Source organism: Sminthopsis crassicaudata, chromosome 1 (genome assembly GCF_048593235.1).
Source record: "Sminthopsis crassicaudata isolate SCR6 chromosome 1, ASM4859323v1, whole genome shotgun sequence".
NCBI lineage: Eukaryota > Metazoa > Chordata > Mammalia > Dasyuromorphia > Dasyuridae > Sminthopsis > Sminthopsis crassicaudata.
In genome coordinates this window covers 382,666,199-382,688,429 of record NC_133617.1, presented here as the reverse complement: position 1 = coordinate 382,688,429, position 22,231 = coordinate 382,666,199, and the positions used below count along the sequence as shown (strand labels likewise).

The following is a 22,231-nucleotide window of genomic DNA, read 5'->3' as shown; positions in this document are numbered from 1 at the left end:
TTCAAGGCAGTGTTTCATGATTGGTATTAGCAGAATCGAAAGATTTTAGAGAGATGAAATAATCTGATCCTCTATAGCTAAGGAAATAAATTAGAGGTATTCAAACTAGCATTAAAATTACTGTATTTCAATACTCAGTCAGTGTTCTTTGCCTTATTTCATGTTTCATATCATAAATTTATATTCTTAATCATAAAATATAAAAGAAAATGGAATCAAGAATTCAGCAGCTAAGGTTAAAAACAATGTCTGATGAATATAATATAATATATTAGTAATATATTATAATATAGTAGTAAGTGGCTGAGTGGCACAATGGATAGAATGCTGACACTTGAATCAGGAGGAGCTGAGTTCAAATTCAGACTCAGGTATCTATTAGCTGTGTGACTCTGAGCAAATCATTTAACCCTGTTTATCTCAGTTTCCTTGGCTATAAAATGAGCTGGAGAAGGAAATGTCAAACCACTTTAGTGTCTATGCCAAGAAAATCCCAAATGCGATTATAGAGAATTGGACACAACTGAAATTATTTTTTTAAAAAATATAACTATTTTTATAAAAATAATTTAGAGCTATTTGAAGATTTAGAGGCTATTTAAAATGTATTTTCCATAAGAGGTGGCATGGTTTACTGAGAAGGATGCTGTATTTATAGTTGAAGTACTTGGATTTGAATCAAAGCTCTGTTCAACTATTTAATTGTCGTATTTTCTCTTTAAAAGCTTTAGTATCTTCATTCAAATTTGCAAGGTGGTTGAACTAGATGATCTCTAAATCTCTTATAGCTGTAAATTCTCTGATATGTTCGAATGTTAAGTATCCCCTAATATCTGCTTTGATTAAATTTGATCCCCAGGGAATCACAAGGTTCACTTCTTGTTCTCTCCAGTTCCTTTCTTCTTAGCCTTTGTTGAGATTAGCAGAGCTAATGAATTATATATCTTCTTTCCTCTCTATTCTTCTTCCCTCCCACCAAGAAAACTAGAGGTTTTTTTTTTAATTTTTTTATTGATTGCCCCAGCTTTGGATTTCCTAGATATTTGTACTTCCAATGTTTAGGAATTACATGACCATTTAACCCTCTGAGCCTCAGTCTTCTAATATAATAATAATAATAATAATAGCTATCTTAAGTGTGTATTGAGGGTAGAGAAGTAGTTTCCCACATGGGAAGTTATCTAGTTCTGAAATCATAGATCTGGACCAGAAAAAACTGCAGTATCCTAATACACCATTGTGTCTACAAGTGTGTGTGTGTGTGTGTGTGTGTGTGTGTGTGTGTGTGTGTATTTAAATAGAATGATTCATTTAAAGATTCTCTGCATTTGTATACAGGCAGATTGTGATATAGATCAAAAAATAGAAGGAAAAGGATATTAGAATGAAGTAGAGAGTGTCAGAGGCAAGAATAAGGTAGGGAGAGAATTGATTTAAAACATGCCTTTGATACAATGCAATTTTCATTCTTCTATTTTAAATATTCTTGACTTTCCTGAATTATATACTGAGCTATTAAACTTCTTCATTATAAAAATAGGGAAATTGCTTTTGTTCTTATTTTTATGTAAACTTGAACCTCTGAATCTTAGTTGAGTGATAATTGAGTGGGAATTTTAGAAGGATAAGTTATTATAGTGGAAGTAAGATTGGCAGAGTTAGAGCTAACTACAAACTAAGTAACAGTAATAACCCTATCTTGATTTGTCCTATTTTCCCATTCCTTTCTTTTAAAACTAGGTAGCTCCTGATTGTCAGCAGAATGAACAGGGAAAGAGACTCAGAAACTACGATTGAGGAGGACTCTCAACCCAATGATGAAGTTGTTCCCTATAGTGATGATGAAACAGAGGATGAACTTGAAGAGCAAGAGCCTGCAGTTGAACCAGAGCAAAACCGTGTCAACAGAGAAGCAGAAGAAAATCGAGAGCCAGTCAGAAAAGGTAACAGTACAAGGGCATGAGGGTTGCCCAACAAATGGTTAAAAATTATAGATTTTTTTTATTAGTGTTTACCCCATTCCAGCTATCCTCTGGACTTAAATAAAGTATACCTAGTTCAGCCTATAATTAGAATGACCTTTTTCTCCTCTTACTTTTCTTCTGGCTTCCTTATGAGGTTGCTTTTAAACCATTAGATTGTAAACACCTTGAGGACAGGATTGGATTTTTGTTTGTTTGTTTTGCTTCTTTTTGTATGCCAGGCACTTAGCACAGTCCTTGGCACATGGTAGGTACTTCATAAAAGTTTATCAGTTAATTTAGTGATAGTGATTAGGATAGCACAAATTGGCCCTCAGGAAGATGCTAGTCTGTATTTATTAGAAACATTAGATTCTTTGTAAGCAGTTTTAAAATGTCAAATGATTTTATTTATGAGCTAGATAATCTCAGCCAAAGTAATCAAATCCTGCAAAATGAAAAAAGGAGTCAGATATGAAATGATGAATTTGAAACTGCTTATTTTTTGCCAAACGTAAAACTATGTAGACAGCTAAAACAATGAGAGAGGTATCCGATTTGCTTTTCTCCTCATAGATTGAGCTTACTTTGGTGCTTATCTAAGGATTGACTATACTAATGAAATCATTGGTCCAGTTCCTATAACTATTCCTATTTTTACTGTAGCTTGAGTCAATATTGCTATACACAACAAACTCTCTGCAAAATTTATTGAATGAATCAAAATGCTCCAAAATCACAACTTACATGAAAGTTCTTAATTAAATATGTACTATTTAGTATCAAACCTATGTACCAGTTCTTTCAACATTTAGTAAAAGTTTTAAAGCTTTTTAAATTTTCTTTTAAAAAATTAATGTTAACTAATACAGAGAAATATGAAGACTTGAGTTCAAATCTTTCTCAGAATTTTTTAATACTGTCATCCTAAAATTTAGATGCTATGTCTGACAAAGTCCAGCACAATCTAGTTATACTCATAAGTAGGTATCAGAAAGCTGACAACTGTCAGCTTTAATCATACTCCATTGGAACTGTTGAATGGTATAAATTTATAGCGTCTTAAGACCTCTGATTTCTCTTTTCTTAATAGCCCAACATAGGATTTTTTCCTCTACTGCTTCTTTTCTTTCCATCAAAGTAGGCAATGTACTAAAAATGAATTCAATTGCTACTACATTTTGGCTCCAAACCCTTACCTGTGTTATTGATTATTAAGCAATATTTTTCATATCACATATTATGTATTATAATATATTATGCAGCAGTGTACTTATAATCTGGATTCAAGACCATATCCAGTTGTCCTGATATAGATTTTGCCATTGGACCCAAATGGCTTCAGAGGAGAAAGCCTAGTGACTTGCATAATCCACCTTCACTTAATGTTATGACATGTTATGGCATCATTTCTCTGGTTTCTGAACATGCAGTATTAACATGAGTATATTTCATTACAATGTTTTAAGTCTGTAACATGTAGCACACATAGTTGAATTGACTCTGGTCTGTACTTTTTTGGAAAAAAGAGGGAATAGCAGCTTTCTGAACACCAGGAAACTAACAATCGGGTCATTGTGGTACAAGAGAATAAATGATGTATTTGATAAGAATCTGAACACTGGAGTTCAAATCCCACTTCTTTTACTTAACTTTATTTCTGAGTAATTTGGGCATGAAAAAACTCTCTGGGTCTCAGTTGCCTCAGCTGCAATATGAGTAATTGGTTTTAGATCACCAGTCATCTCTAAGAAAGCATTACATCCATATTCCAAAGCTTAATCAGTCAGTATCCAAGTGTAAGCATTTGATTTTTCCCTATTTTTCACTATCAGAAATTAGTCCACTAAGATTATATTAAAACTTTCTCAGGATATAGTTCAAAGAGTGGCTTTTCTAAATCAAAAAAGTGCACAAAAGAGTGTATAATTCAGTGATAAGTGAGGCTGCATTGTCCCTTGTAAAGCAGGCTAGATCAATAAAACAAAGATTATACATAGTAAGCAAGAGAAATATATATACCAGGAATGCAAAGATGGTTTAATTATATCAATAACAAAAGTAATAAAAACCATATAATTATATCAATAGATGCTGAAAAAGCTTTTAACAAAATACAACACATTCCCATTTTAAAATATTCAAAAACATGAGTATAAATGGATTTTTCTTTGAAATGATAAGAAGTATCTATCTAAAATCATCAGAAACATTATTTGTAATGAGGATAAACTTCCAATAAGATCAGGAGTGAAATGAAGATGCCTGTTGTTGCCAGTATTATTCAATATTATATGGGAAATGCTAGCAATACCAATAAGAGAAGAAACTGAAGGAATCAGAATTGGCAAAGAAATAATAAAATTGTCTCTTTTGTAGATGATATGATGATATACTTGGAAAATACTAGATCCAACTGAAAAATTAATTGATAGTAAACTGTAAAAGATATCTGTGAGTATACCGGCCATGGACAAACTCAAATACTATGTGAACATAATTATAAGATAATTTTTATGCAAATAAAGTCATTTAAATAATTGGAGAAATATTGATTGTTCATAAGTGGGCAGAGACTATAATAAAAATAATAATTTAACCTAAAATACTTATTCAATATATCCCAATTAAATTACCAAAAAAAATATTGCATTGAGCTGGAAACAATTTTTTTTAAAATTATTTGAAAGAACAAAAGGTCAAGAAAATTAAAGAAATTAATGAAAGAATGCAAGAAAGAAGATTTAGCAGTACCAAATGTTAACCTATATTATGAAAAAAAGTATAAGAAAGGAGGGTTAGCAGTACCAAATATTAAACTATATTATAAGGAAATAATTATCAAAATTAAGCTGAGTAGTTTAAAAGGAGATATCTACATTTGTGTAAGGTAGAAAGAAGAGGTTGTTTGAATGGAAGTAGACAGGATTAGAGGCAGGAATGGGGTGAAGAGAGTATTGATTTAAAATGAATAACTTTGATACAATGCAGTTTTCATTCTTCTATTTAAAATATTCTGTTTAAAAAGGAAATGACAAACCACTCCAGTATCTTTGCTAAAAAAAATAAAAATAAAAAAATAAAGTCATGAAGAGAAAAACAACTGAAAATTACTGAACAATAAAATTCCTCATTAGGAACTTTCCTATATCAATGAAATCATAGATCCAGTCTTTATCATTATGAACTTTAGGATAAGTATATATATATACTAGATGTTTTGTAGATCCCAAACCCAATATGTCTATTATAAAGAACTCATTATCTTTCCCACCAAACTGTCCCTTCTTCTCTGTTACTGTCAAAGGAATCACTGTACTCTTAGTTATCTATGTTCATCACTCAAACTTACCCTAAAAATCCAGTCTGTTTTAACAAAACTAAAAAACTTTTTTATTTCTGTTTTCACAATATTCCTTTTATATATATATATATATATATATATATATATATATATATATATATATATATATACATATATATAAATATATGTATATATATATTTTTATATATCCCCTTCTAACCATGCACACAGCCACAACTGTAGTTCAAGACTAGATGTTAGTAGAGTCAGAATAGAATAGAACTGAAGAAACCAAATCAACTAAAAGTTTCGTTCCAGGTGATTGCCCAGACAAATCTCTTCCTCATTCTTTCCTGCACTGTAACATAGATATTTTTATAACTATGACTGCTGCTGATAAAATACTTTGTATCTGTTGGTATCTACTGGTTACAGAATGAGTGGCTGGTGCATTTATAAATCTTTGTACTTTGTAGTTTAGGCCACGCAGTCATATAGGTTGATTAGGAATCAGAGAATGAATGTGGGTCGATTAACATTTAGAATTTAATAGAAGCACGTAGTGGAAGAAAACTGTCAACTCTGTTTTTTTCCTGGGCATACATAGTCTATGTGTTCCAAGTCTTGGGTTGACTGTTCAACCTGTAAAGGATAATTAATGCAGAATACGGCCCTCTTTAACCTCTTAATTTAACCTCTTTAATTTCCATGAATTCAGACTTGATATTGCCTTGGGTTTACTAAATGATCAATTTGGCTATTTTTTTGTTCTAAAACTTAGTTTTACTCAGAGTTTTTATTCTGTTTTCTGGAGCAACTCTAGATACTGATGATTCTGTTATTTATTTTCTACTATCTCTATCCCCAATACACATATATACATAGATTCACATATATGCATATATACTTCACATGGGATAGAAGCATATTTTGAGAGGTATTATTGTATAGGAGAAAGAGAGCTAGATTTGTATACAGGAAGATCAGAATTCAAATTCTGCTTCTGACACTTATTGGTTTTGTGACTTTAAAAAAGTCTCATAATTTCTCAGAATTCCAGGTAAATTTCTAAGACTGTGTTTTAGAAAGTGTGCAGCCCTGATTAGCTCCTGAATTTATTCATCTGGTAGTTCCTATTCCAATTAAATCATAGTTCTAGTTCCTAGCCTATACACAATCTATAGTATAAAAAACAAAACAAATTAACCGTGTGTGTGTGTTGATTATAACATAATCTTGCAGTTGCCATGTACAATGTTCTCTTGGTTTTGCTCACTTCACTTATCAGTTCATGTAAGTTTTTCCAGGCTTCTCTGAAATCATCCTGCTGACATTCCATTATATTTATATACCATAATTCTTTCAGCTGTTCCCCAATTGATGGACATCTACTCACTTTCCAGTTCTTTGCCACTATAAAAAGACCACTACAAACATTTTTGCACAAGTGGGATCTTTCCCTTCTTTTGTGAAGATTAACAACTTTTTAGACATAGTTCCAAACTGCTTGCCAAGATGGCATGACCAGTTTGCAGTTCTATCAATAGTGCATTAATAGACCTATCTTCTCATAGTCCCTCTAGAATTTGTAATTTTCTTTATTTTTTAATAAAATTTGTGAATCTAATGAATATGAAGGGCTGCCTCAAAGTTATTTTCATTTGCATTTCTTTCAGCTTATTTTTCTGTAAAGTTAAGGATTTAAGCTCAAATCTTATTCTAAGTTCCAATTGTCTTTCTTCTATCCCAACTCTTTATCATTATTTTATTCACTAGAGCAATTCTCTTATTTGTCTAACCTGAAACTATAAAACTATATGCTGTTTTTCTTAATTCTATAATTCAGAATTTTCACTATTTCAAACTGGTCCCTTCCTCTAATTCAAATGGGTACATTTTGCTATATCCTATCAGTCTTTTATAATAATAGTCAAGAGGTGATGATAGTATTTAAGAAGAAGTATCTAATAATTGATCTTTAAGTTTATCATCATGTCAGCAACATGGCGAACAAAAGAATTTCTCACTTTTCTTGGCATTATTTCAGTCTGATGGGGAGTCAACAAGGTGACTACATCTCTTTACTCTCAGTTTCATGCCAATGTTGATTTGACTTTAGTCAGGGTTAACTATGGAAAGTCCATATACATAGATATTCTACACTGAATTGCTGCCAAAAGAAAGCCAATGTTTCCTTTGCATGGTAATTGACTTAATCTTTTTCATTCCAGTGAATGTAATAGTATATATGGTACAGAAATTTAAGCTGCTACTATAATAGCATCTTTGAAGATCCAAAATCAGAATTTGGAATTGTAGAGTTTTAGGATTGTAAAACAGAAAAGTACTATGGAAACTTTACAGGTCTATTTTCAACTTCCTTTTTTGTTTGTTTTGATTGGTTTTTTTTGTTTGTTTTGTTTTTGCAACTGGGGAAATTGAGGTTGATAGAGGTGAGATGACTTGCCCAACATAGCTAATTATTTGTAGAATGTGAGTCTTCTGACATTGAGCTCAGTGTTTTTGCCATATTCTGCATCTTCCATAATGAATAGGAAATTACCTTTTACATGGATGAAAGAGATCCAGTTATGTAGGAATAATTTACCAGTTCAGAGCTGGAAAACCCAGACCATTAGAATTAACTTTGCTAGATTTTGTAAACTATAAAACACATTTAATGATGATGATTATTAATGATAATAACACTAATAATAACAATAGTGGCTTTGTGTGGATACAAAGCTTGTCTAATTTGGCACTCTTACTGACCCTGTAAAACAAGTAGTGTAAATACTATTATACTTTCTCTTATTTTTGTCCAGACCTGTAGTTTTTTTTGGGTTTTTTTGGTTGTTTTTTTTTTTTTTTTGTTTTTTTTTTTTTGGCATCAGAAGTTCTGTGCAGAAATTATTTCTCCTATTACAGATCAGCAACTGTTTTGAAGTTTACAATATTTAATTATAATCGAATTGTAATTACAATATTAGGTTCTTAATTTTCTCTGTGTTTGTGTGTGTCATGGATCCCTTTTGTCTGATAAAACTTTTGGATCCCTTTTCATAATAATGTTTTTGCATCTATAAACTAAAACACACTGGATTTTAAAGGAAAGTAATAATTTTGAAATAGTTGCCTAGCTCAGGAACCCCCAATTAAGAGCCCCATTTTAGAGAATTGCCTAGGGACACAGTTTTTTTAATATTTTATTTTATTTTTCATTTATTTATTTATTTATCTTTACAAAAATTTTATGCATAGGTAATTTTCCAGCATCGACAATTGCAAAACCTTTTGTTTCAACTTTTCCCCTCTTTCCCCCCCACCCTTTCCCCCAGATGGCAGGTTAACCAATACATGTTAAATATGTAAAAGTATAAGTTAAATACAATATATGTATACATGATACACAGAGTTGAAGTGAGTTGCATCAAAGTTACCACAGCCTGTGTCTGTCAAAAGTAGAATTTGAACCTAGATTTCTGTGGCCAGGTCTGTTTTCATTCTGTCATACTACCTGTCATCTCATTTTACAGTTAAGGAAACTGAGGCTTAAAATTTTTTAATAAATTAAGATCACATAGCTAATAAATATTGAGGGTTGAGATTTGAATGAAGGATTTTGACTCATTTTCAAGAGAATCAGCAGAAAAAATAGCAGAAAGAATACTGACAAGTTGGATTTGAGGCCCACTTTACCTACTATATGAATTTGGGCATGTTACTATACTTTCTTGAGCCCCTCTTTGAATATCTGTTAAATGAAGGGATTTCAATGAGATGACTTAAGGTCCCTTACAGCTCTAACATACTAAGAATAAGATAGAAACATGTTAAACTAGAAAAGAAAAAAATCATAAGCTCTGCAAAAGTAGAATACAGAATTGGGTTGCATCATGATCCATTGCAATTAGAAAAGTTAGAATTTTTCTTTACGATTTAATTTAGCCCCTCTTTCTCTTATTCCTTGTATTAGTAGCATCAGTTGCATTGTAGGGTAAAACAAAACAAAACATCTCATTTAAGTCACCTTATGCTTTTCTGTGTCCTGGACCCTCTGACAGGCTGCTAAAGAATATGGACTCCTTCTCAAAGTCACAAGACTACAAAGAAAACCAATTATCTTGAATTATATTTATACTTATACATGAGTATCATGATTAAGTAAGGGTAGCCAGTGATATACTTCTTCCATTTAGATCTGCCTATTTTGTTACAATATCCTTTTTTAGCTGTTTTAATCAATTATCAAAATAAGCTGCCATTAGACTTGGACCTCTTTATCACTGTATAACAAAGTGTTCAACTAGCATCTCCAAAATGAATTCAAATGCTGTTTTCATTAAAAATAATAATAATAACATTTTTGGTAAGAACAGTTTTTTGTACTGCTAAAGAAAACATAAAATTTTATTTTTAAAATCATCTTTAGTTTATTCTTTAAATTTTTTATTAATATTTTATTGTATACAATATTACTATAGTATATATAATATATAAAATAATTATATATATTGGGGTGCACAATAGATTTTTTAAAACAGTTTTGGTATATGATTTTAAACATTAGAAGACAACTTATAGAATACAGGATACAACATTTTGTTTTAACATTGAGAAATGTTGAGAAACAACATTCACATTTGTTTTCTTTAGGTTGGTTAACAAATGAGAGCTTTTTCTTTGTAATCAATGTTTTGAATTAAATCTTAGGAACTATTTATTATGCTGTTGATTGACAGGAGTTACATTATTTGGGAAAAAGTGACTGTAACTGACTTACTAGTTAGATTTAAGTTTGCTATTTGCTTCCATGAACTTTTTTTTTTTACTCATCATAATTTCAGTTAATAAGATAAATATAAATCCTTGAGCTTTTTCTATACATCTGTATTTTGGAAAGTTTTAATACTTAGGGAATTGAAATCTTGAAAAAAAAGTTATATAGCATAAATAAGTTAGCCCATATTCTTTTTTAATTTCATTGATTTTTCAATTATAAATTTCTCATCCACCTACCCACCAATTAAAAAGAAAAGAAAAACAAAATTCTTCAAATAAATATTCATAATCAAGCAAAAATTAATTTTTGTATTGTTTGTGTCCAAGAACATGTCTTATTATTCATCTTGAGAGCAGTGCTATTATTTCATTGTGACTCATCTATCAGTTGCAGATTTTGGAAGAAATTGACTAAATAAGATGATATCATTTGCTTTTATTCAGGTTGTCTGCTGCTTTTGTGTGGTCTGTTGCCTTTCCTTGATTCCTTAACTCCCAGCCTCCCCCAACTTATTCCTTTTTTAAAAAATCTTCAGCTTCTCTTATTTTTCCTTACCTTTTTTTGGCCACATACTTCTTCAGTATTTTTCCCTAATTTCTTTCCTTTCTCCTTAATCCCCATTCCAAGGACCAGGAAAATCCAAGTGGCTTTCTTAAGTCACTAATAAGTAGCCAGGATAGGTTTTTACCCTAGTCTTCTGATTCCAATGCTTCTTTCTCCCATACCACACTACTTGCCCTATATCATAAGACTTCTTAGGTGTGACAAATCTGCTATTTTTTTTAATATATAATACATCTGTGGAATTTAGAAGTCCTTACCTTAACATTTCATATTATAAATCAACTATAATGAATACTCAAGAACTTATTAATTTTTGTCATTGAAATATGTCCCCTATCACTGTCATTCTGGTGCTTCAATGTGACATGGAAGTTAACTTGGATTTTCAAAGGCAAGGTCAATATAGCACAAGTGTGTGTAAAGGGATATACTAAAGTAAAAAAGGTGTTGAGTGTTGTCCTAGAGATGAATTGTATATACATAATGCATGTACATACATGTACATCATATAAATTTATATATATATATATATATATATATATATGTATATAGATATAAGTGTAAATATATATATATATATATATATATATATTTTACCCTTAATTGAGGGACTAGCCCAGCTGATTGAAAAAGTTCATCCACAAATTGGCCATATCATGATAAAAATTTGAAAACTGAATTTGAAAGTTTGAAAAACTGAAGCACAAACTTTCAAGCATATTCAATTTATTAACAAGGCTAGCAATTAAACAAATGGGATCTAAGTCTGCTTAGTAGCCATGGATGCATTTAACATCCAGAGAACCTCTTTTATACAGTTGGAAAGGTTTCAGGTTATAAAAAGTACCAAAAATAGTCCAGGGATGAAAACTGAACTAAGATTGTAATTGGTCTAACTATGTGTGCCTCCAATTAGCTTGATTCAGAGAGGCAATTATCAGTACCGATGGTAATGGGAAAAGCATAGGGTTGACTAACATCCTTTGGGAAGTCTTGTGACAGGCAAGCATCTTATGAGCAGGTGGATTCACATCCGTTCGTGGTCAATAAAAACTCACAGGTTTTGAATCTTTAGTCAGGCTGTAGTCCACAGGAATAGGGAATTTAAACTTTTACAAATTATCACTAGGGCCTATTCAATCAAGTCCAAATACAATCCATAAATATTTATACACTGCTTAGATACAATTTTCAGTCAATTATTAATACATAAGGCAGAATAGAATGGAATATCAATTTTTAACTTTACAGTCATGAGGTGATAGATTTTTCAGCCACCACAATTTTCATGGATCATCTGCTTAATCTTAGAGTTTTTTATCTGAGTAGGTACAGAAAGAATATTCACATATATGAAATCATGGATTCTTGAAGAAATAAGGTATAAAACCATAAGGATTTAATATGAAAAAGGAGTTATAAGCAGACCTAATTTTTCATTCATTATGGTTAGACTCTGGACATTAAGGATCAAAGAACATAATGACCATGAAAACACAATTATTGTTAATATTTATTTTATCACATTTAACAAATGTGTGCATTACTTATGGATATGGATAGGCTAGAGTTTTATTAGACATAATGAAACAGTAAGTTATTAAACATTTAATAAGTGCCTATTATGTGCCAGGTAATGCTAAGCATTAGTGATTTAAAAAAGAGGCAAAAGACAGACTCTTGCCTCAAGGAGGTCACAATTTAATGACAGAGACAAGAAGAAAACATGTACAGATAAGTTATATATAGGATAATATAGGAAATAATTAAGAAAAAAGACACTAATTTCAAGAGGAATTGGAAAAGGCTTCCTGCAGAATATAGGACTGTGTCTTTGTTGTTTATTCATTTTCAGTCATTTCCAACTCTTCATTGTAGTGTTCTCTTTTGGTTTTCTCTAGATCAGCCTTTGTTTTCAGTAGAGTAATCTCCACAAGAATAGCCAGGTGTTAAAGTCCAAATTTTTATTGTCTCCTTCAAAATCTAATTTTCTTGCCTGGGGCCTGAGCTAGTTTTCTTGAAGCCTTTCAGACCAGCCTTGGTTTCAGTGGGGAAAGTGCAGGAGGCCAGCCATCAGTTGCCTGACAAAAGATGGAATGAATCTGTCTCTCCTGGGCTCCAAGAGTTTGAGTTCCTGCCTCAAGTCCACTTGTCCTCTCTGGCGCTGACTCTGGCTGAGTTTGTCCGAGCTTATATGCTCTCTTATAATTACATTATCATAGGTGTGAATCTTGTAAAACTATATTAAGTACTAAGTACATATACTGAACTAGAGAACTATTAAGCACAAAGCTAAACTAGACTTCTTAGGAAGGGAGATGAAAACCAAAGGAAAATAGGGTATCAAACCAGATTAGCAGGTTTTTGAAGGGTCTCACTTGAAATAGGTATACATAAATCCATCAACATGGGAATTATTACATAACAAAAATCATGAATCAACATGAGGAATTTTACATGTCCATAAGTCCTAGAAACAGTCCAAAACCAATCTATTCTCTATTACTTCATGTGTCAGGAACTTAATAATTCCTGCAAGTTTTGAAGTTCTGTAACAGTCTTATCAACAATTTTTCATCTATCCAATTTCTCTAATACCATCTTAACATAAGACTATGTAGCCCCATAAAAAGTGCAACCCTTTTTCAAATCCTTGTTTTTTTTCCAGATCAAAAGGAGTGTATCTTCTTCTTTGTTGACCTCCTTTGTTAAAGAGTCAAACGCTTCAATAACAGGGTATTCGTTTACCAAATCATATATATCCTGTCTTTTTTTAGTTTTAACTAGTGCCTTTTGTAATCTTGTCATAGGCTGCTTCATAGGTGTTGCTGATTGTATTACTGGCTCTCCCCCTCCTCCTTCTCCCTCCATCCATAAAGGGTTAATTGAGGAGGGTAGGTCAGGGAATGGGAAATACCCTAATGGCTCCTGCTATGAAGCACCACATTCCTTACTTTCATCAGAATTGTACTTCTTTCTTATCTAATTCTTCATGTTTTTCACCTAGTTTTTTAGTATCCTTCCCCTCTTGTTCTTTCTTCTTTTTTCTTATTCTAATATTTATATAATTCCTTAAAGCCAGTTATATTAAGTTATATGTATAAAGGGTTTCTTTAGGAATCGAATCAGTACCATTATCATTGTAATATTCACTTAATTGTTCTCCTACTAATTTCCACTGTTCTGGATCTAATTCTTTTTCCTTTGAGAACTAAGGAGATGTGTACTGTACTGTTTCTAAAAGTTCAATGATCTGCGCCCAAGTTACAATTAAACCTTGATTTTTTTTATGAGTCTAACCATGCTCTCTACACATTTTCCTTGAAGTGGAAAAGTTCCCTTTCTAAACATTTGTCCCATTTCAGCTTAAACATTACTTTAGCCCTTAAGAGTTTCCTTCTTGTCTATTTTTTATACTTACCCTAATTTCTGGATTACAGATGTAGGTGTTTAGCCCCACATTTGGAGGCCAAAACCAGGATTTCCAGAAATGCCTTAGGAAAATAACTTTGACCTTAGAGTTTCATTAAGTTCATAATCCAATTCAATATTAGAAAAAGACAAGGAACCTATTCTTATTTAACCTGATCAGAATTCAAAATTACCTCCAGGTTAAATGCAATATATGTAACATTATTGGTCTACCTGCCATCCGGGAGAGGTGGGGGGGAAGGAGAGGAAAATTTGGAACAAAAGGTTTTGCAAGATTCAATGCTGAAAAATTAGCCATGCATATATTCTTGTAAATAAAAATCTATAATAAAAAGTATAATTATCTTTGTGTGTATATAAAGTGAGATAGAGGAAGTGAGTTGGGTGAGGAACAGTGTTTATGGTATTTGAGGGAGAGTCAATATATGTATATTGAAGTCCCGTAGTATAAGGACCATAGTTATAAGCCAAATGTATTGAGGAGGAAAGGTAAATAATTTGGGGGTGTGTAGGCAATAACTACCAGGATTTTGATTGGGTGGTAGAGGAGAATAGCATGGATCTGAAAGGAGGAGAGATTCAGAATAATGGTAGACAGAGAACTTGGAAGTGGCAATGGGGAACAAGGAGTATTCCAACTCTTCAGCCTTGACCAATAAACTAAAAGGAATGAATGAAGGTACAGCCAGGCATGGAAAATGTGACCAAGAAGTTTGTTATCAGTAATAGCTAGAAGATTAAAGGAGTAGTATAGGAAAAGATTTAGGAAAGTTTATTGCCTATGAAACAAGCATTCTGAAAGTGAAAGGGAAAAATGTATTTTCTTGGAATTTTGGGGGTGAGAGGGTTGGAGGGGATATGATTAAGGAATATAGGAACAAGTCTTCAGTCTTGACCTTTTTTTCATATGTGGAAGGAAAAATATGTAAAAAGAAAAGGCTTGAGTGACTTATGAATTCAAAGTAATAAGCAAAGCACTAAGGACCCTTGTGTTTGCCTTTTTCTAATTGACTCATGATTGATATATTCAGAGATACATGGGGCTTTCCTGGCCCTAGTTTGATGCATCTGAAAATTATTCCAGCTCCCTTAGTTTTTCTCCACTATGAAATCTTGTAAACTCTAATGTTTCTGATTACTCACAGTCACTTTCTAAGTCCTGGTTGTACCTCACATGTACTATATAGCATGTTCCAGCATCAGAACAAAAGGTGCCTATGTCCTAAACATCAAAAATCATCAAAGTATCCTTTTTAAAAATAATAGTAAATTATAACTACTTAATTTCCCTCTGATTTTGAGCTCTGTCTGTTCCTTAAATCTTAACTGACCTGAAACAATGTGATCATTCAGCCTGTGCCTACTCATTTACAATTTTTAGTTTTTTAATTCAACAACCATTTATTAAAAACCTTCATTGTATGCTTGTATGAAATATTGTACCAGATACTGGAGAAAAATATAGCAAAGCTTTCCCTTCACCAACAAAATCACACTATGCTGGAGCAAAGCATTTAATTAAAAAATTATACTCTATATGTAGATTGGGATAGATGACTATCTATTGAGCTTTTTGTGTGCATTTATATTTCCAAGCCAAAAATTAAGATCTAAGCGAACACAGAAGATAGATTTATCTGTGAATACCAAGCATCTGGATACTGAGACTAAAATGTACAAAATACAGTGGGTGCTTTAGTAAATATTTGTTAATGATGGCCAGCCCTTTTAAGGAATGCAACATGTTAGGGTATCTTTTGGCTATATTTATTGAAGGATTTCTACTATAGAAATTAGTCCTGAAAGCACAATTAAAGGAAAGAATAAGGTTATGTGAGGGGGATATCATTGATCAATGTGCCAAATAGCTATACATTTCTTTTGTCTGAAGTAGGTCAGACAGATAAGAGGGGCACATTAAATAATAAGATTACTGCTTGCTTGGATATTGACCAATTTTTTAAATTTATAAGCAACCCATCTTCCCCACATCTATAGAGAATCATAATAGGAAAAAAAGACTCACACTTCTATTTTTTTTTTTTCAGAATCTCTGGAGATTTTTTTTCAGATGATATATACAGAGCACTTAGGAATGAATGCTGTTAGTGCTTAATTTTAGTTGTGTTTTAAATTCCAAATAAGAATAAAGCACTTCCTAAATGTTTGTGCTTGTGAATATAAGTGACTATGATCAGATGAGTCTAAGCTGTAGGTTAGGAAATACAAGTCATGTTGGGAAAAGTGAGAACAGAGCTGAAAGAACTCAGTGAGCAGCCATTAAATTAGTTACTAAGGACAGAAATGGAAGAACCAAATACTGGAAGAAAAACATGTAACATCGCGATAGGGAGTACTGATTTCATTAGGATAAGTAACTCCACGGGTGAGGAAACTCTTGATAACAATGCATGTTGCCACTTCTACAATCTTAGAATGTTGCCTAGAGCTGTTGAACTCAGATAGAAAAGATGGCCACTAAACTGTACATAAGGATCCTTGTGGGTTGCGTATTGACTAAGAAAACCCCACATGGGATAGGTAAATGGAAAGATGGATGATAGATATATACACATGTGTGTGCATATATGTATGTGTATATGTGTGCCACATACATATATACCTAATCCTGATTAAAGTGTAATTAGTATCTTATTTTAAAGTTTGGTTGTAGTAATTTCAAAAATCCATATATATGTATGTGTATGTATACATATATATGTGTAGTATATATATATATATATATATATATATATATATATATATATATATATATATATATGTATGTATGTATATATATATATGTATGTATATATATATATGGTTTTTTATTTGTTTGGTTATAGTGATAAAAAAAACTCACATATGTATATATAACACATATATATCTATTAATATATAGATATATTTATGTTACAAATATGTGGGGGTTAAAAATAAAATAATAAATCATATATATATGTACATATATATATGTAGTTTTTATTATTACAACCCAACATTAAAATCCGATAATAACTATTTTTCAGGTTCAGGCCACAGACATTCAGTACTATAATATGGCTTACAAACTACATCTTTGATATCCCTGGCCTAGAGCATTGAGAATTAAAGTCAATGGCCCATAGTTACTAGATATCAGGTATCAGAGGCAGGATTTGGATCTAGATTTTTCTGGTTTCAAGGCAGACTCTCTACAATGTTTTCCTCTTGGGGAAAAAGGGACATGAAAAGTGTCAATAACTAGTTAAACACATACCTACTTTCCCACAACTACCTCTACAAAATCTTTGAGACTAGCATAAACACACCCATTGAGGATATTTTTGACAAAGGTATAAGGAGAAAGACTTTGTTTAGGCTAAATAGATTGCAGCTTAATAATGATGGAGAAGGGGTGTTAAGGATGTCACCAGAGAGATGTGAACAGAAGCGGTCATTTAGTAAAAGCAAATAAGAATAAATGGAGAACTCATATGCTCCACTGAACAAAAGATAAAGAGTTCTAGAGGAATGCTCTCAGCACATTGGGTGGACTCCTTTTGGAGGACTGATGGGAGATTATGTACATGAATAGGACAAGATGAAAAGACGGCTACTTTGCAACATTTCTCTCTGAGGAACAGAATTAGTGATCCATTAAAGCATGGAAACACCTAATGAATGCAGTGTACTGTGTACTGATAAGGGAATCAAAGACAGGAAAAAAACCCATTTCTTTAGATCAGCTCTTTTCCTACATACAAGATACTTTCAAAATTGTTATTCTTTCCTACATTACTTTTATTTTTTCTTTTAATTTCCCTTATTTTATTTTAAATTTAAGAAATAAAACAAGAATTTCCTTAACAGAGTAGGATAGAAAAAAAAAATGATCGTACATGAAACTGCAAATCTTTTATTCACAACTTACTGTTCTTTTAAAATATATAATAAAATTATCATGTAATTTAATTTTTTTCTTTTCTTCTCTCTCCATCCCCTGCCCTAGAAATGACTATCATTAGATAAAAATATGTACATATATCTAAAACCATTTGATACATCCTTCTATTTATCAGTTCTTTCTCTGGATTAAAATAACACTGTCTTTTATATGTCCTTTGTAATTAATTTGGATATTGAAAATATCCAAAACAATTTATTTGCTCAAAGTTGTTCTTTTTTTCTGAGGCAATTGGGGTTAAGTGACTTGCCCAGAATCACACAGCTAGGAAGTGTTAAGTGTCTGAGGTCAAATTTGAATTCAGGTCTTCCTGACTTCAGGGCTGGTGCTCTATCCACTGTGCCATCTAGCTGCCCCTCAAAGTTGTTCTTAAAACAATATTGCTGTTTTTGAATACAATATTTTTTTGGCTCTGCTCATTTTGCTCTTCATTATTTCATGCAAATCATGTTTTCCTAAGATCATTGAACTTATCATCTCTTATGCATTCTATCATAATCATAATCAGCAGCATTCTATCACAATCAGTACCCCATATTGTTCAGACATTCCCCAGTTGATGGGCAAGCCTGCGATTTCTAGGTGTTTGCCACCATAAAGAAAGTTCCTAAAAATATTTTAGAACATATAGATTCTTTTCCTTTTTCACTTCCATTATTCAAAGACTTTGTTCTTTCCATTCTTCATTATGACTGAGAATTTTTTTTTCTATCTCTTTCCAATAATCTCCCAGGTGATCTCTAAGGTTACCTCACACTATTTCTACAAGTTGATCTTTAAAATAGGAACAGTTGTCTGCCCTTTCTTTAGGAGACAGATTCATTTGATTAATTGAGTAGCTATAAAAAGGAAACAGCTTAAATATCTTAATTTTGCTACTTACTGTATTGGCAGAGCTTCTATAGCAGCTTGATTCTTTGAAAAAAGAAAACACAGGCTTTGCCTCATTTCTTACCTTCAAAAAAAATCAATAGAAGGCATGAAACTGTAAGTGGAGAGCATGTTTTATTCTGTTTTTACTTTGAGGAAGGGTGGAATCACCTTTGATAAAAAAAATCTAACTGCCTGACTTGCTTTTTAACCAACCAGGATTTCCAGAAATGCCTTAGGAAAATAATTTTAACCTTAGAGTTTCATTAAGTTCATACTCCAATTCAATATTAGAAAAAGATTTAAGAAACCTATTCTTATTTAACATGATCAGAATTCAAAATTATATCCAGGCAAATAGAATCCTGCTGTTAGATAGTCTATTTATAGGGTAAATGACAACTCCATCATAATTTGAAGTCAGGTGCCTTATTGGATAGAAGGGGGAAAAGTCAAGAAACAATTTTTCAGTTTCTGGGGGGAAAAATTCTGCTATTCGTAAATTCAACAAACCTTTATTTGATATCTATGAAGTGTAAGGCATTGGTTTATAGATGTTATAAGAGTTTTTTAAGAACTAAGTTCTAGGAATTTTACAATCTAGTAGAAGAAGTAAAGGACAGCTATTTGACATAGTGGATAGAAGATGTTGTCTAGAGTCAGGAAGACCTGAGTTCAAATTTGGCTGCAGATACCTGTTAGCTATGTGATCTTGCACAAGTCACTTAACTCTTTGTACCTCATTTGTAAAATGAGGTAGAGAAGGAAATAGCAAATAACTTAGGTATCTTTGCCAAGAAAATCCCAAATTGGGTTATACTACTACTACTAAACAATTATTAAACACAATTACTAAAACAATTGAAAAACAACAAAAAAAAAAAGAGAGAATAAGACAGAAATAATTATTCTATTATTAGGGTGGGTATATATGTATATATCCAAAATCCAATTAAGACATTAATAGCTTAACGTGTTTAAATTTTAGTAACTGTAGGGCAGCTAGATGATGCAACAGTTAGAATACAGCCCTGAAGTCAGAAAGGACCTGAGTTCAAATTTGGCCTCAGACACTTAATACTTAATAGCTATATAATTGTGGGAAAGTCACTTAACCCCAATTGCCTCTATTAAGGAAAAAGTTTTAGCAGATTAAAAATTCAACAATATTTTTGGAATACTTTATGCATGTGTATATTTGTATGTGTATGGGATGTGTGTGTGTACAAGTGTGCACAAGTATAAGCATGTGCATGTTCAAGTGGAAAAAATTGCTATAGAGGAGGAATGATTAGGTGAAGGTGATTAGGTAAGAAATGTCAGGAAAATAGCTTCATTAAAAAGATAGAATTTGAATCAATACCTAAGCACATATATGTAGTAATCAACCTAGAAAACGAGGAAAACAACTTTTTTTTTTTTCCCCCAAAGGGGGAATTCAAATAGTCAAAAAAGGACTATGCTTAGGCAGCTAGGAGAAAGAAGTTGTAAACATGAAAAGGGCTAAAAAAAATAGTTATTTCTCTTCTAAAGAAAGGCCTCAGGAAACCATTTTACACATATTTGATATCTAAAATGAACTATCCAGAAAAAACAATAGGCATATATTAAATATTGATTAATTTAAATACTTAAGAGAGTAGGAAAGATTCTAGTAATCTTGAATTTCCTTTTAACTAAAGGTTAGCTCTAACATTTGTTTCAATTTTTACCACTGAAAAAGTTTCTAAACTGGACTAGAGGAAAACAATTTCTAATAACCAATTAGCTTTTCTGGAGAAATTTTGCCTTTAAATATAATTTGCTAAATTCTATATATCAGTCCTGAAGGAGGAAGTATTTTGCAAAGGAGGCTGAAAGATTTGAAATATGCTAACCAGGAAGTAGGGGCAGCTGGTGACCAAAAGGGCTTGACAACTATAAAAAACAGAAAGTGAGAGGGAACATTCAGGAAGAAAGCTTCCTAAAGTGTAGATATGGAAATTGTTTGTAGGAATGTAGCCAAAACTGTAAGCCTTTCTTAAATACCTCAAGTAAGAATGAGAGAGATCTAGATAAAGCTGATGCAGTCAGTAGATATTGTTTTATGGGTTGAAGCCCAGGATCATGTTACCCATGATTAAAACTTCAAAAGGAAGAACTAGTTAAGGTGTAGTACCTTTGCTTTTGGTGGGTCAGAAGAATGTATGCACCAAAGAAATCTGGAGAGAAAAAGCAAATTGAATGCTAAGAAAGAAATGGATTTTTCAGCTCATTGTAATTCTGTGAACTGTCACCACAATAGATAAAAGTTTGGGATGTAGAGTTTGTTTGGAAGACCTGGGTTCAAACTATTCAAACTTAATCTTTCTAAACTCTAGTTTCTTCATTGGAAAAATGGGAATGATTTTAGCATCTACTCTACAGGGTCATTGCAAAGATTAAATAAAATATTACATGTAAAGTACTCTGCAAACTTTAAAGTGCAATGTATATTTTGGCTATTATTGTTATGACAACATATTTGAAAGATTTATTCAAATATATTTCTTTAATCATTTCAGTCATGTCTGACTCTTCGTGACCCCTCTGTGTTTTCTTGGCAAAGATATTGGAGTGTTTTGTCATTGCCTTCTCTAGCTTATTTTACAGAAGAGGAAACTGAGACAAACAGGGTTAAGTGACTTACCCAGGGTCGCAGAGCTATAAGTGTCTGAAACGGGCATTCTGAAGACCAGAGAACTTTGAAAGTTACAAAATATTTTTTATATCTTATTTGAGCCTCACAACAACCCTATTATTATCTTCATTTTATAAAGGAGAAAACTGAGGCTGAGATTTTAAATGATTTGTGGAGCCTTTCCCTTAAAAAGGGCTTCCTGACTTCAGGCCAGGCACTCTATCCACTGTATCATCTAGTAACCCTGAATGTTATATGATGTAATTAAACCGTTAAGAACAGTAGATGTGTCTAGTTTGTTTGTTTTTGAAAGATTTTGTTTCATTGTTTCCTCCTCTTTCCTCCTATCTTTTTTAGAATGTACATGGCAAGTGAAGGCAAATGATCGGAGCTTCCATGAACAGCCCCAGTTTATGAATACAACCTTCTTTTGTTTGAAAGAAAGTAAATATGCGGTAAGTTGCCTTTAACTTCCAAGTGTCTTTAAAGTCTATTTCTGTTCAGTATCAATAAGAATCTTTGCAGTAAGCATCTGTAATTTTATAGGATGTTGATTTTTTTTACTCATCTCACCACTACTATTACCTTAATCTACCTCAAGTAGATAAGTGGGGACTGGTAAAATTCTGTGTGCTAATTTCTCCCTACCTTCATATTTCTCTATAAAGAAGATAATTGATTTATATAAATACTAATAAGGATGAAATATTGG

At 32.0% G+C, this 22,231-nt stretch overlaps 1 protein-coding gene across 2 annotated transcripts in view; it reads left to right on the top strand.

Annotated features, from left to right (window-relative positions):
* Window positions 1–22,231, top strand: part of ATP8B1 (ATPase phospholipid transporting 8B1) — a 136,935-nt gene that overhangs the window by 52,198 nt on the left and 62,506 nt on the right. For both annotated transcript variants that reach the window (XM_074279431.1, XM_074279430.1), the window contains exons 2-3: window positions 1,741–1,943; window positions 21,877–21,974. In XM_074279431.1, the coding sequence (XP_074135532.1) occupies window positions 1,763–1,943; window positions 21,877–21,974 (279 nt within the window). In that variant the 5' untranslated portion in view covers window positions 1,741–1,762. The remainder of the gene's footprint in view (window positions 1–1,740; window positions 1,944–21,876; window positions 21,975–22,231) is intronic.